A 17,043-nucleotide genomic window follows, 5' to 3' on the forward strand; every position below is an offset into this window, starting at 1 on the left:
CGCATCTACAGGCCCAGAATCAGATCCGAACAAACCATTCCTCAAGCCTCCCTGCCTCTCGTTGGTAGCTACTAGGTTAGCGGCAAGAAGCGGTGGCGTGCTGACTGCAAGCTAAGAACAGTGGTAGGAAGGGGAGAAGCAGTAGTAATGAGGGAAGTGTGGCATGTAATCAGCTGCATCCAGCTAGCGATGATGCATGAAACCTCAGTAAACAAACTGTTTCATGCTACTGAGACAGAAATGAGATTTTTCCAGTTTTCTCTCTCTCTCTCTCTCTCTCTCTCTCTCTCTCTCTCTCTTCCAGATTTCCCTGATGTGTTTGAAATTCCCTGATTTCCAGAACCTGTGTCAACCCTGAGAAAGGGACTTTAAAGAAGCATTCTCCTGAATAATTAAAGCATATGGACTTACCTAATCAATGTTGGTTCTTTTAAATCTTCGTTTTTCCATGCATGTTGTATGAAAGCATATCTGAGATTTGAAGATGGGAGAAGTAGAGTAAATGGTAATGCAAACATGTAATTCCTTCTGGTAAGTAAAAGGTTGGATCTTTGCATATCAAACAAATCGAGGCAAGTACGCTTTTGCAAAGCAGTTACAGGGGATTAACAATAATCAACAGATATGTAATGGGAAAATGGTTCTCACTGGTTTTTACAACTAAGAATGTATTTTGAAGCAAAATGGTCAGCTGTCTCAAGAATTTAAGTCATTCATTAATCTGTGGACCACAACTTCAAAGTCTGACACGAGTACAGAAAAGAAAAGGTAAAGGTAATTACGAACATTCAATTGACAGATCACATGCACAGAACTGATACCCTGGTTAAGAACTCTCCAGCACTGAATATCAGCAATAACATTCCAGTAGGGTTAACCCTTTGCACTCCATAATGGAGTCCCAGGGATTTTCCATGCACATTCATTTAAATTGCCGCCGCTGGGACAGTGAGTGTGCTACAGAGAATTGCGCAAGTCTCTTTGTTGAAACAATGAGGCCACTGACCAACAATTAAGGGCATACATTAAAACAATAAGAACGCTTCCATTCAAGTATATTTACATACATTACAATACAAAACTTTCCATTGTGTGATATTTTATGAAGCTATTCAAGGTGAACTGTTTCGATCATCATTTCACTTAAACTGTTTAGAAATGAATCTCTGTCACCCTCATTTTCACTTAAGACATTCCTCCAAAAGCTCTACAGTCGCCTCCTTGAAAAGGACTGTGCATGAAAAGCTAGCCCTTTCATGCCTACTGATGTGGATATAGTAAGTAAAACCTCTCTCTCGAAAACAACTGCTATTGTTTGGTACTGAATTAACAAAGGTTTCCCTAGATGGCAGAACTATGCAGCATTGATTCCTAGCCCAGTTCGATTCAAAGAATGGAGCATGTGAGAGCTACGAAAAATGTTGTGGAATGAGGCTCGACATTGGAGTGGGAAACAAAATTCACACTGTCAAGTGCCACTTGCTGTTGGAGTTGAAACGGTTAAGGTTATACAAAGGGCTTTCATGAAGTGCGGCAGCTTTTAAAAGCAGGACTTCTGGCCAGGTGACTACAGAGTTATAAATACAAAACAAAGTAGGGATAATACAAGAGTAGGTCTAGTAAGGAATAAGAAAACAGGATGGCAGGTAAGCTCCTATGAACAACGTAGTGCACGCACTATCGCAGCCAAGATACATGTGAAGCCAACAGCTGCCACAATGATTCGAGTTTACTTGCCTCCTAACTTTGCAGACGATGATGAAACTGAAATAATGTATGAAATAAAAGAAATTACTCAGATAGTTAACCTCTAAACCGAAACATTGGTCCAGGAGACCTTCTGGGTTTGCTAAATGTGTTGTGTGGCAACACTGTTCTGTTTGCCACTATCCCCTCCACAGTACCTTCTCACTGGCAAGTTATTTACGCAGCAGAAGCATGTTGGTTCGGTTTGTGGCTTCTCGTTGTCACATATGTATTAATTTTATACTACTACATAGTGTTTCATGTTATGTATAAAATGGCTCGGTCTGTTAGACTGAATGTTTCATATACATGTATTTTTTTCTGTTTCACTTTTTGTATGTTTTAGAAGACACCATGATGGATAACGCTTCAGTGTGTGTTCGTGAATCTACAAGAGGCCTAAGGAATGAGAGAATATTGTACAGTGATGCCAGTTTTGAGAAGAAACTTTCAGAGCTATTGCAGAAGAGCCATGATGAATCCAAGGTGGAGAATGATTACTCATATGCGAATTCTAACTTTATAATTACTGACGTAAGAGAAGATGATCCGGGAAGAAAAAGGAATGGTAATAGATGATGATGATGATGATGATGATGATGATGACTCTGATAATACACTGGAAGATGAACATTTAATTACTGACTATACACATGGAAAACTAATTAGCATGCCAGATATTTTTGTTGGTTGCTACACAAATATTGTGCTTCATTATTATTACTGAAAACTAAGATTGTAACTGTTTATGAAATACCAAATTAATTTTGAACAAATAAAACTTAAAAAAACACTCAATTTGATGTTTAATACAAGATAAAGAAAAATATCATCCCAAACACACAAAAAAAATTTTAAATGATAAACCTATGAAAAAATAATGATTGAGGACAAATCAGGTATCTCAGACCAGTTGTCCCTAATTAAGTACTATCGACCTATGTTTCTGTTTAAAGGTTATGGGAGATGAAAATTTAATTAAGATGGGAAACTGAAATTTGATGGTACTTAAAGGGGTAGAAGAAAAAATGGCAGGCAGCAGGACTGGAGCAAGAGAATGAAAGGGGAAAATGCCTGGCAGAATCCTGTACTGTGGATAATATAATCACTGCAAACACCTGGTTTAAGAATCATGAAAGAAGGCTGTATGCATGGAAAATGCCTGGAGACACTGGAAGGTTTCAGAGAGATTTAAATAATGGTGAGACAGTGTGTTCAAACTCAGATTTTAAACTGTGAAATATTTTCTGGTGTAGATATGACCTCTGAACATACTAGTATTTTATTGATTGTAAACTGCAGATTAAAACTGAAGAAACTGCAAAAAGGAAGGAAATTTAGGGGATGGACATGAATAAATTGAAGAATCAGAGGTAGTTGAGAGTTTCAGAGAGAGCATTACGCAATGATTGACTGAAACAAAGGTAAGGAATGCAACAGAGGATGAATGAATAGCTTTGAAATATGAAGTAGTAAAGGCAGCAAAGGATCAAACAGTCAGAAAGACAAGGCCTAGAAGGAATCTTTGGATAACGCAACATGAGATATTGAACTTAACTATCACAAGGAGAAAATATAAAAATGCTGCAAATGAAACAGGCGAAAAGGAATAAAGACACATAAAAATGAGACTGACACAAAGTGTGCAAAATAGTTAAGTTGGAATGGCTAGAGGATGAACACAAGGCTGTAGCAGCAATGCGTGACTCAAGCAAAGACAAATACTACCTATATAAAAATTAAAGAGAAAACAGATAGGGGTGTATGAATATCAAGAGCACAGATGCCAAGCCAGTGCTAACCACAGAAAGGCTATAAAAGGGAAATGAAGACAATATTATAGAAAGGGAAGTCAAAGAAATGAAGGCAAGCTGGGAGATAAGATACGATACTCCAACAAGAATTAGCCTCTGAACAATGAAATACCTAAGCTGAAAAAAGTCCCCCTGAACTATTGATATCCTCAGGAAAGGCAGCCATGACCAAACTATTCCACTTGATGTGCAAGATGTATGAGAAAAACAAGACGCCCTCAGATTTCAAGAACACTGTAAGAATGAATCCAATTCCAAGGAAAATAGGAGCTGACAGGTGAGAATTACCGGTTTAATGCCACTAATTATTTACTATGCAGCAATACTAGAGAATACTGACCCTATGACTTACCTAAGAAGATAGACACAATGAAAGCGAACCTGCACTTACAGCATCCATAGATTTAGAGAATGCTTTTGATAATGCTGACAGGAATACAACAATCTTTGAACTTCTCAGGATATCAGGAGAAAAATACAGAGAGTGAAAGGTTATCGGCAACTTTTAGATACAGCAGACTGTAGTTATAAGAACCGAAGGACATGAAAGGGAAGCAGAAGTTAAGAAGGGAGTAAGGCAAGGTTGTAGCCTAGCTCTAATGTTATTCAGTCTGTGAACTAAGCTAGCTGTGAAGGAAATCAAGGAGAAATGTGGAAATGAAATTAAAGTTCATGGAGAAGAAACAATAACTTTGAGATTTGCTGATGACATTGCAATTCTGTCAAAGATGGCAAATGACTTGGAAGAGCAGTTGCACAAAATGGATATTGTCTTGAAAATAAGTCATAAAATGAACATAAACAAAAGTAAAACCTAGGATATGGAATGGAGCTGAGTTACATCAGGCAAAACTGAGGAAAGTACATTGTGAAGTGTAGATGAAATATACAAAATAACTGATGATGTATGTGGTGTCTGTTCTTTCTGACACCTCCAAAAGAACAGACATCACATACATAATTAAACCACTGTGGCCAATGATCCCCTCAGTGCAGATGCACACCAAGCTCGAACTCTACAGGAATTGTGTGTGTGTGTGTGTGTGTGTGTGTGTGTGTGTGTGTGTGAGTGAGTGATCATCAGCACCCTTAAACTTATCAAAAGAATCAAACGTGAAGACAAACTAAAATTGTTGTGTACTCATGCATTCCCCATGAGTCAGTCTATCTCACATACACCAAAACCAATTAGGAGAGAAAGTAGCTATACATGAAATTAAACCACATAAAACAAAACACAGAAGAGCTAAAAGAAAAGACAGAGAAATGTGGCTGGCCAACCACCTACAGAAAACTAGGGCGAGCCAGCCAACCTGTTGACACATTGCAAAAGTCTCCCAAAAATCTAAGATATTTAGTGCCTTGAGGTTTCTGGCTTTCAGGTGTCTCAGGTGTGGCAACCACAACAATTTCGAGTAAAAAATGAGGCTCAGAAACTACACTGAGTCTCTAAAATGCAGGATGGTGTCCCCCATAAAAACGAGAAAGATTAAAATGAACAAATTCAGACTTATCCACAGAAAACTGAAAACCCGTCTTTGCAGCCCACTCCTCTAACTTCTGCACTGTAAATTGCAACTGACAGCTTGCTGTTGCAACATTGGAGGAAGAACAGAAAACGGCAAAACTGTCTGCAAATAACAAGCACTGTACACAACTCCTTACTGCAGACGCGATACCATTTATGGCTATGGTAAATAGGATAACACTAAAACACTGCCCTGAGGGACACTATTCTCCTGCTTAAAACGATCGGACAGCGGGGCACCAAACCAGGCAAAAAAAAAAAAAAAAAAAAAAACTGTTGAGGCAGGAAAGACCGTATGAAGAACAGGAGGTTGCCACAAAAGCCCCATTGATGCAGTAGTGCAAGAATACAGTGTCTCCAAGTAGTATCATATGCCTTACTGTTGAAGAATATACTAATACAATGATGGCTGCACAAAAAAGACTGCTGAATAGTCACCTCTAGCAGAGGTCAGGTTGTCAACAGTGGACTGAAATCTCTGGAATCCACACTGAGAGCTGCTAAAGAGTTGTCTGGTCTCTAACAACCAGACCAGATGACAGTTAACCATTCGCTCCAGGGTCTTCCCTGCAGCTCGTTAAGGCGATACTCCTGTAATTACTGGGAAATGTACGGTCCTTTCCCGGTTTCAGGAGAAGTACCAGAACCATCTCCCTCCACAAGTTGGGGAAGTTGCCTGTCTGACACGTAAGATTAAAACATTTGAGGAGGACTTCCATTGACGACACTGGCAAATGTCGAAGCATGCAGTATTGGATTTGGTAGTGACCAGTGCAGTACCATGAGTCTCACACAATGCCACCTTGAGCTCCCACATGGAGAAAGGAAAGTTGTAGGCTTCAGAACAGTTGGATATGAAGTCCAACTTCCCCTTTCTACAGTTGCACGATAATGACGAAATGCTGGTCCTGGCTTGCACCGGCTGTAGTTTTCGCAAAATGTTCATCCAGCATCTGAGCAATGTCACTAGGCATCATTTAGAGACACCCCTGTTTCAGCACTGCGGCTATTGGTAAATGGCTGCATTTACTAGAAATCCACCCAATGGCTTCCATACTTATGTAGAACAAGTGGAATGGTTAATGGAATCCAGGAATGCTTGCCATGACAATTTTTTGCTCTTCTTAATGACATGTTGAGCCTTGGCTCTCAAGACTCGAAAGGCAATGAGATTGTCCGCTTTCAAGTGTCAAGGAGCAGCATGTCTGGCCCAGATGGCTGAATGACACTCTTCTGTCCGCCAAGGAACAACTTGCCTCCTAACAGGACAGAAAGACTGATATAGAGAGGTCAGCGGCACGATGGATCATACGGTCCGCCCATTCCTGGATGCTGTCACAGTGTTCAAACACATCCATCTGGCTGAATAGTGCACAGTCAGCCCTGGCAATTATCCATGTTGGTGGCTTCTGCTCCAACAACGCACCATTCAGTAGGTGAATGCAGATTGGGAAGTGGTCACTGGAATGAAGCTTGTCAATGACCTCCTAGTGAACAGTAGGCAAGGCTTCTGTTCCAACAACGCACCATTCAGTAGATGAATGCAGATTGGAAAGTTGTCACTGGAATGAAGCTTGTCAATGACCTCCTAGTGAACAGTAGGCAAGGACTGGACAGCAAAGAGATAGGTTGATGGCCAAGAATGACCCAGTAGGAGCATAGAAATGAGTGGGAGTACCCATATTTAGGATATACAGCTCTTTAAATCTCAGGAGGGTCAGCAAAACCTGACCCCAAGAGTAAGTAGAGGTCGAGCCCCACAGGACATGATAGGCACTGAAGTCTCCCAGGAGTACAAATGGTCGAGGGAGTTGTTCCATAAGATCTGTGGGAGTCTCAGAGTCTACTGCATTCAGCAGAGGTAAATACAGGGAGCAAATTGTAAGCCTCCGAAGTGCATTCAGTTGGTACTGCATGCAGGTCAGTAACCAGGGGGAGTGCAGAAGAGTGGTGCGCATTAGTGATAAACACTGTGACACCTCCCTTGGCTCTTTCCCCCTGACAGGTCATCCTTGCAGTATAGAGTATAGCCCAGTAACACAGTGACGTCTGTATATTTGACACGTATTTCTTGTAAACACAATCACAATGGAAGTGTCTGTGCTAGGAGTTTCAGTTCCTCCACATGAGTCCTGAACCCATTCAAGTCCCACTGTAGTATGGGAACCATGTCATCAGTGTGGTTTTAATTTACCCCTATCTTTGCACCAGGGAGGTGAAGCACTTGTAGAGCAACGGCGGGTGGAGGGGCTGACTGGATCTGAGGCATCTAACTCCACAATGTCATCCTCATCAGTCAGACATGCCAAAAAGACGTCTGATAGTGCCCAGGACAGCTTGTGACCTGAACATCGGGATCCTTTTCCTGCACCCTGTCGCATCGAGGATGAGGGGGAAAGGGGCCATTGAGAAGCACTCTGCTTTGTTTGTCCGCTTGGGATTCTCACTGTGGAATTGTTGTAGATCTTTCCTGTTGCAGCTGCCTGGATAGCTTTGTCCTTACTCTTTTTTCCTTGGCATGTACGCGTACAAGTACAGGTGCTTGTGGTGGATACAGGCACTATAGATGTCATCTGTGCTGAAGCATCCATCTTGGGAATAGATTCTTGCACCATGGAAGAAAATGAGGTGGCAAAGACAGGGGGTTTCATTGCCTTATATTCTTTTTTGGCTTCAGCATAGGGGATCCACTTGGTCACTTTTGTTTCCTGTATTTTTCACTCCTCAGCAAAATCAGGGCAGTCTCGGCTCCAGACTGAGTGGTTCCTATAGACGCAGATCGCTGAAGACAGGCAGTAAGTCCCAGCGTCATGAGCTGGTTTTCCTCACTTCCCGCAGATCGCTTCACCTCCACAACTCATGGCTGTATGGCTGAAATGCTGGCATTCACAGCACCGCTTAGTGATTGGTATGTACTGCCAAACATTAAGTCAAAGGAACCCCGCCATAATATATTCAGGCAGTGTCGGAGAATTGAATGTGACAATGAAAGTGGCAGTCTTTTCAGTGTCTCCATTAGTCCTTTGCGTTCATTGCTCCACATCGACTATCCCCTTGAATGACCATTCTTGTTTCAGTTCCTCTATGCCCATGTCCATGATATCTTGGCATATGACAATGCCAGATTGGAGTTGAGAGAGGTGTGCATCTCAACAGTTACATTCACCCAGTTTCTGCAATTCCTTAAGAAATTCCACCTGCTTTGACCTGTTAGTTTTGACTAACAATGAACCATTACACAGTCATTTTATAGATTTTAAAGTGCCAGCAAGGCCTTCCAAACCCTTATGGATATAGAAGGGGGACACTTTTTCAAATGTCCCCTCCTCCCTCTTTATCACAAAAACACATTATTATTCACGACTCCACGAGTCCTGTTACTGAAGTCCAAAGCATTCTTATTATCGGGAGAACTAGCCTCTCTCATTATCTTGAATGAATAATACTCCCAGGCGGTACACCCTTCGCGCTGGGATGAGGAGATGATGATTTCAAGGGTTACATCTCGGTCCCACAAGCAGTTAGGGAAATAAGGATCCAATCAAGTAGAGCCCCTCATACCTGAGTAAGTGTTATACAATTGAGGTGCAGCAGGTTCCCCAGAGGTTGCCCACTAATGACTGTTCCACCTCAACAGCCATGTAACCCATCAGCATGCACCACGCCTTGAGACTGAGATTTTATTTTTATACAGGTTTATTTCATCCTCACAATCTGGGCGGTCAAGCCAAGATCCCCTTTCCCTGCGATACACAACATTCCATCACTGCACTGCATTGTGGTTGCTGAAGCATGCCCAGAGCTTACAGTGAGAGGAGACTGGCAGTGCTCACCAGTCCACAATTCAGAAACCACAGGGTCGCCAAGCCCTTACCCAGCAATTAATGCTCAGCCCCTGAGGGCTTACGGGAATGCGAGTTTCCGCAAGTGATGAGGCTAATGAGCCGGGACACTACATCAGTACTGTGTGGTATAACATGAGAATTTAGTTCTGATAGGAGACATGCTTGGGTACTCCAAGCAGTTGTTGTGACCACTGTGTCCAGATGGCATAGTGGTCAGCATATCTGCCTTGTAAGCAAGAGATACAGGTTCGAATCTCGGTCCAGCACAGATTTTTTCAACCTGATCCATTGACATAAATCACTGCCCATTGGCAGCTGTCTTTAATTCCTTTGTGTCACAAATGCTGATGGTCGAAGTAGAGAAGATATCACATGCAAGCTGTCAAAAACAAAAGAAGCATTTCTGACAAAAAACTAAAAATATGAATATGAGTGTTTGGAAATCTTTTCTGAAGGTATTTGTCTGGAATGTGGCCTTGTATAGGAATGAAACTTGGACAATAAACAGATGAAGCAAGAAGAGAATAGAAGCTCTAGAATGGCAGAATTTGACCAAAAGAACTGATTGGCTGATAGGAAACGTCCTGAGGCATCAAGGAATCATCAACTTGGCAATGGAGGGAAGCATGAGAATGGTAAAAGCTGTATGGCAAGACCAAGGTTCAAATGCAGTGATCAGGTATAAATGAATGTAGACAGCAATAGTTATGAAGAGACTTGCAATTGATAGTTGCACCAAACCAGTCTTCAGATTTAAGACCACAACAATGACAAATTATAGAATTGTCAAAGCTGTGAAAGGTTGTTGCTATTCCAGTTCTTAAAACAACTGCAGGACACCAGCAATCTTAAATGTTTGAACAAGCATTTTTTTTTGTTTTTCAGATCAAATATTTATATGTACTGCAATTTTTTAGAAGTTATGTTGAAGTGATGTGCTAAGCACTCGTGTAAACAAATTATTTTAAATGTTTTAATACAGCAATAACACATTATTATTTTAAAAATATTTATCAATAATACATTTTTTTAAGTATCATAGGCATCTGTGGCTCATTAAAAATCCTGGTTGCAAAACTGTGTCCACTTTTCTTCCAAGTGTTTACTAAAGTACACATGCTGTAATGCCAACAATATTCCCAAACTTAAATTTCTTGTAATAAATAACTTAACATCTGTATAAAACTGGGCTTTGTTAAGATCGGGTATTCAAAATAATTATTTTTATGATAAATAGGATGATGGCATAACTTTTTTCAAGTTTATCAAAGCAGTGGCAATGACTGTTTTCCTCAATGAAGGAGCTCATGTATGCTCCACAAACACTATTTTCAAAACATTGTTTAATTTCTTCTCTCAGAAATTACATAATAATATGGATACATTAAGATCACAATAACACAGTGGAATGCTACTTCACTGCAACAAAAAAGTATTTACAAATGCCAACACATTATGCACTTTCTATAAAAAACATAGAGGAGTATACTGAATCAAGTGCACAGCACTGGTACACTGTGGACAAAAAACTGAGAAACATGAGTGATAAACATTAAAGTTGTGTTGGTCGTCTATACTAAAACAAAAAAGATCTGTGTGTGTTATATAAACTTCATCACAATATTTGTAAATATTAATAAAAAAAATATAAGACATGATTTTTTTTAAAAACTGTGGATGATCAGTGTGCAGGACATTACAATGTTTTAGTTTCCATACAATGCTTGTTTGTTAGTGTCATATATATTGGTAAATGATCTGTTAGATTTGTAAGAGCTGTTGAAAAACAGTAACCCACTGGTACTGATCCAGAGATTGTTTTGTTGAACAAAATTCTGTCTATTCGTCGCATGCCACCCCAAGGAACTGGACGGATTAAGCCATCTTTGTCAGGATTAGCAACTGCCATTCTTAAATGATGACCATGTACCTAAAAAACAATATTAGTTAAAGAATTTTATAATATTTAGGTGCAAGTCATATTATGAGCATCGCTGCAAAGTTAGGAGGTAGATATTTACAAATTTAACACAGAGGTCATCACATGAATTTGTATCGTAATTATTTTACAGCACAATGCACTAATTAAGTTACACAACAATTTTATTCTGCAGCAATAAAAATACTTTGCCTTGATGTGAGAACCAATTTGACAGAAACAGAATCCCTTAAAGCAAAAAAAAGTAGAAATCCTCTCAAGCTCCACATCCAAACTTCTCAACCTCCACATCCAAACTTCCAGACTATTCTCAACCTATCTTTAAAAAGCTTAACCCCTGGAAGATTTCCAGTCCTCTCAAAAGGTTGAATCTCCAGTTCCCAATCCAGTTTGAACTGTTCTGGGCTTATAATCAAGGATTGCTCCCTTTAGTAGGTACTTTCAGTGGAAGCAGTTCTTTGTTACATCCCATTGACTACAGTCAGTTCAGAGCACATGCTGAACCTTCAGTTTCTAAGTTTCTCAGCAAACTTTCAGAAAATAAGGTAGCATGAAAACTAAGAGCCTCAAAAAGCTTAGGAGTTCTTGAAAATTACAAGCTATGTTAAACACAGGATACCTTTCAGTTGCTTGCCCAAGGGCTGGCCCACATGTAAGGGCTTGGTGCCTGACTGGCTCCAGTAAACATTCCATCCAGGTAAAAGTACTGATTCACAAGCTGTCTCCTTGGGCTCCTAACAATAAATTCAATATGGTTTGTGAGTCCACTGGTAGGAGCGGCAAATTATGGGAAATAAGTAGGACAAGAAAGGAAAGGGAATGTCCTCCATTAAGGAAAAAATAACAGAAAGATGACTTCTTTACATAAGTGACAATGAATGAAAAAAACACCACTCCCCCATTTGCATCCTCACATAGCCACAGTCTGCAAATCTATGATCAAAATCATAGTGTTCAGTGAAATACTGATAATAGTGAGTGCACATTCAATTTTATACTGAGTAAATTATGCTGTCAAATCTGTGGGAATTTCTTGCTATTATGGTTCTTAAATGAGTTGATGAGAGACAAATTTCTCAAGTTTTCAGATGAATGCTTTCGATACTTGTTTTGCAAATCAAACTGCCTTTTCCTGCTGCTAGTTATTTTATTTAATCCATACACGTTTCGCCTTCTACTGTTTTAAGGCATCATCAGTGGGATCTATAATGATACAGTTTTGTTAGTTATAGATTATCAAACAGTTCACTTTGCGATTTTTTGTAAACTGTCTGATAATCTATAACTAACAAAACTGTATCGTTATATATCCCACTGATTATGCCTTAAAACAGTAGATGGCGAAACGTGTATGGTTTAAATAAAACAACTAGCAGCAGGAAAAGGCAGTTTGATTTGCAAAACAAGTATTTACATGCTTGCTGCGGCGGATGGCCACACAAACAAACTGGTGAATGCTTTCAAAATAATATATTTCTCTGAATTTCAAGGCATGCTAAAGAAATATACTAAGCACTAATGTAAACAAGACCATCAACAAGAAAACGAAGGTTGTTTTGAAGGGAACCAGCTGAGGTATAACAAAAGTCCACGTTATCTAGGGCCCCACTTGTCAGGATACTCAGCAATAAAGAGCCCTTGTTGAAAACTGCCACTAAGATGAAAACAAAGAGAGAGAGAGAGAGAGAGAGAGAGAGAGAGAGAGAGAGAGAGAGAGAGAGAGAGGTGGGGGGGTCAGTTTGGCACTAAAGCCATGACATCCACTTCCACAATGCATCTCATAATTTCTTTGAGCTTTTTTTGACTTTCATCAATTGAAAGTGATTTCTGTAAAGAAGGGTATTATTAATCTTTTTTTTAAACCCACCATAATAGAGTAACATTCACTTCACAGTATGTTCCTCATGATAGTAAATATTTAAAAGCCATTACAGGGTGTATACAGATTTTTAGAGCAGCAAATTCATGACTTTTTCATTACCTCTCAAAAATATGCATAGTACAATGACAGAAACAGTTTTTCTCTGAACCCAAAAGCTGGCTGAAATGAAAGCTGAATGTAATTATTCTTGTATCATTTAAACTGTTTTCAGCATGAACAACGTAACTGCATATGACCTTCAGTAGACCAGCCATCAGATACTATAAAAACATTATAAACTTTCATGTACAATGGGGTTTGAATATTTTCTGATATATGTATGATGACATGAATTAAAATAAAAACTGATTTAACACAGTTATATAGTGGAAACTTACAATATTCCTTAAGACAACAGAACACTAGTATCACTGATTTTTAAGTTTCAACTAAACTTCTTTGTTAATAGAAAAGCCTCTTTCTACTGCAGCATTTCCGTTAAACATGCATAACAGCTTCTGCACAGATCTGATTACGTAATGGTTCACAGTCTGTAACAAACTCATCAGAAAGTGATCAAGTTTATCCTCATTTGGACTGAATTATTTTAGTTGGTTTTCAGAGTATTCACAAAACTGTAAGTACTCTCTCTTGATTATGTCAGCTGTTGATTGAGTCTTAAGGTTTTTGACACAATGGAATTGTCAATCAAGCATTTCTCAAACTGTAGCTCTGCTTAACTTCAGTTGATAAACATGAACCACCTTTGACTATCTTTAATTTCAAAGGACTCTTCTCAGCAATTTTTAGATACAGACCTGTGCATTTATTTCTGACAATAAGGACCGAGAGGTAATGCTACATATTAAATGCTGTACATTAAACTGAATAAATTTTTGTGCAAAAAGGGGAAGAGAGAGTCATTTGAATGATACTTAGTCAACAACTCCCGAAGTTCAATTGATAATGATAGAAGAAAATCAAGTTTTACACAAAGGAATCTGTCTTGTAAGTGACGTTTAATTTTTTCATAGTTTCTACTTTCAAGTGGTCTTTTTTATACTTCAGTAACACACTTCTTCAAATGCGAAACAAGTTCAAGTGCTTTCTTTGTGGCTTCAGTATTTCCAACCCATCTTACAGAACAAAATTTGAGACGAAACTTGGAAAACCCAGTGATATTTGAGAAGGTTGAACTCCTGGAAGCAAAGTCCTTCATAAAGTACTAGATCACCCTACGAAATTCATGAACATTCCAACCACTTTCATTACAAGAGATTTCAAAGCTCCATTCAATACATGAAGCAAGTATGTGCCACAATGAAATATTTGTGGTTGATTATCTCCTTCACTGATTTTAAATGCTTGCAAATCATGCGACATCTTCAAGCTTACATTTGGCCCACGCATTGAAATTTGTATTATATTCTTAGATGACAAATTCAAAACATTCAGACCTTCCTGGAAACTTTACCTTAAACCAGAAGATGTGGAAGAATTCAAAAACACATATCTTAAATATCTTGTAGATACAGACTGATTTTGTTCTTCCCAAAAACTAATCACCAAATTCATCTGTCCCTTTTGGACAACTTTGTTTAAACCCTTGTCATATGAAACACAAAAGAATCCAACTTCCCTAACTTTGTTAGCTAGGAGATTCTGGAAATGAGGGCCAAGTTCATAAGTAATTATAAATGACAACTTATCCTTGTGTAATTGGATTTTTTTCACAATCATGCTGTCAGGAAACATAATTTGAAATATGTCCGTTGTGTTTCTAGAACTTCTTCCTGAAGAATAAGGCATGGCTTTATCCATGCCCCATATAATTTCAGATTTTACTGTCTTACCAGTGACTAAAAATTTTTTCAATGAGGTTGTTTTGGAACACTCTTCATCTGAAGTTCTAGAGGTTGTAGCAGGGGCAAGTGATTGTAATTCATTACCGCCATTCAAATTCTGTTCAGAAGGAACTTGTGACTACGCTGGCACTGCTTTTACTACAGTAAAAGGCAACTTGTTTTGCTGCCTTACGACTAATGAATGAACCAATGCTGAATGTCTCTTTCCTCTGTCATGTGTCTTTACACACGACATGCCACTGACACTAATGTCAAAGTCACATTTGCACCAGTTAAAGTTATTACTTTCTACTGTTTGAAGCCACATTTTCCAGTCTTTTAAGTCATCATGTTGTAGCCACTGAAACTGCACTTCCTAGGCACCTTGAAAAATTTAGGAATCTGCTACTTCAGTGTCAGTACCTACGGCTAAAATGAAGGCCATTAGCAACAGGTTTCTAAAAGAATATATTCAAAGAAGCATGTTAATTATACTGCATGTAGATCATCAGTGTGAGATTAGGGGAGAGGATGGGGAAGTGAGATTCAATCTTTCACCATTTAAACATAGAACAATGAACACAACCACAAATTCAGTTGTAAACCTTTCCCCGGAATAAATAAATATGATTGTCTTCACTTTGCATTCTTAGCGGATGCCTAACTTAAAAAAGAGATTTCATACTTCTGTGACTTTTCGTCTTCCAGCTAAGGTGGTCTCTCTCAAGCCCCCTTTACATTGATGCAATTGCTCGCAAACACAAGTAAATGCACATTCATGTGAACACTGCACAAGGATTCACTAGTGTGCACCTCCAAACAGGCATTTACACTGGATCAAACAGAAGATAACAACACAAGATAACTGAGCAGCCATGCTGTACTTAGTGGTTTTCATACTTATTCATCAGTATGACGAAAATATGCTGTTTTCGCGAGACATGGACACACAAAACAAATAACAGAATAAGCAGATGCCAGACAGATTCATATTTTTAATTTTAATTAGCATGATAGATGGATACTTTTAGTTGTTTATGAAGCTTTCTCCTTTCCTGACTGATGGAGGCATGTAACCAATTGTACATTTGAGTGCATCAGAAATTTTCAACCAGTTTTTCAGTGTAACCTTTTGGCACAGACACTGTTCAGCAAATGGCCAGAACAGTGTGTACTTTTTACAACAGTGAAAGTTTTCATAGTTAATTACACATTTCAAATACATTACATACACATGCATACTTATTCTTATAATAGAGGGAAACATTCCACGTAGGAAAAAATATCTAAAAACAAAGATGATGTGACTTACCAAATGAAAGTGCTGGCAGGTCGACAGACACGCAAACATACACACAAAACTCAAGCTTTCGCAACAAACTGTTGCCTCATCAGGAAAGAGGGAAGGAGAGGGAAAGACGAAAGGATGTGGGTTTTAAGGGAGAGGGTAAGGAGTCATTCCAATCCCGGGAGCGGAAAGACTTACCTTAGGGGGAAAAAAGGACGGGTATACACTCGCGCACACACACACATATCCATCCACACATATACCAATACTTATTCTGTTTTATTTCATTTCCTTGTATGTGGTTATTCAAACACTATTAACATTCTTCTGACAAAAACGGTATTGCCATCATTGTTGACTTTGATATTTTCCATGAGATTGGGCTACTACCGAATAGAGACGAGTAGATAGATTTTAGTTATGAGGATACTAAAGTAGATCCATAAATTTTCAAAACAGTACAGATGTAAAATAAAACAGAGCATTTTACAATTGCGTGACCAGTTTTATTTCTCTAATATACTAGATCTGAAAATTCTACTGAAGGCCCTACGTTTAAATGAAATTGTTTGCTTGATGGCAAGTGTTGGTCTTCCAAGCACTTTAATTTACATTTGTTCATCTAACGTCTAACAGGAAAATGCTTATGAAGCAAACCACTTACAGCAATCATTTCACTCACAGTAAATTATTATTATTCTTTCTTTTCTCAGACGTTACGTGTGGTCAAAAATGGAAAGTGACGCGGACCTTGATCAAGCGTGACTTCCTTTTAACTGTACGGTATATGTTATATTGCATTTAGGAACTTTCGGGTAATTGAACATGTATCAATAATTACAGATTTCTATAGTTATATATATAAGTTTGGATGTAGCTGTATTGCGTTGATGTACTGGTGGATATTGTGTGGTATGACTCCTGTAGTTGATAGTATAATTGGTATAATGTCAACTTTATCCTGATGCCACATGTCCTTGACTTCCTTAGCCAGTTGGATGCATTTTTCAATTTTTTCTCCTGTTTTCTTTTGTATATTTGTATTGGGTATGGATATTTCGATTAGTTGTGTTAATTTCTTCTTTTTATTGGTGATTACAATGTCAGGTTTGTTATGTGGTGGTGTTGTATCTGTTATAATGGTTCTGTTCCAGTATAATTTGTATTCATCATTCTCC

General features: G+C 38.7%; 1 protein-coding gene across 1 annotated transcript in view; it reads right to left on the reverse strand.

Annotated features, from left to right (window-relative positions):
* Positions 1–10,261: 10,261 nt before the first annotated feature.
* LOC124804831 (sphingomyelin phosphodiesterase 3-like) overlaps positions 10,262–17,043 on the reverse strand; it is a 52,485-nt gene continuing 45,703 nt past the window's right edge. Inside the window, exon 5 of the mRNA XM_047265177.1 lies at positions 10,262–10,863. Coding sequence (XP_047121133.1) covers positions 10,630–10,863 — 234 coding nt within the window. The 3' untranslated portion in view covers positions 10,262–10,629. The remainder of the gene's footprint in view (positions 10,864–17,043) is intronic.

The sequence above is a fragment of the Schistocerca piceifrons genome, chromosome 7 (genome assembly GCF_021461385.2).
Source record: "Schistocerca piceifrons isolate TAMUIC-IGC-003096 chromosome 7, iqSchPice1.1, whole genome shotgun sequence".
NCBI classification, from domain to species: Eukaryota; Metazoa; Arthropoda; class Insecta; order Orthoptera; family Acrididae; genus Schistocerca; species Schistocerca piceifrons.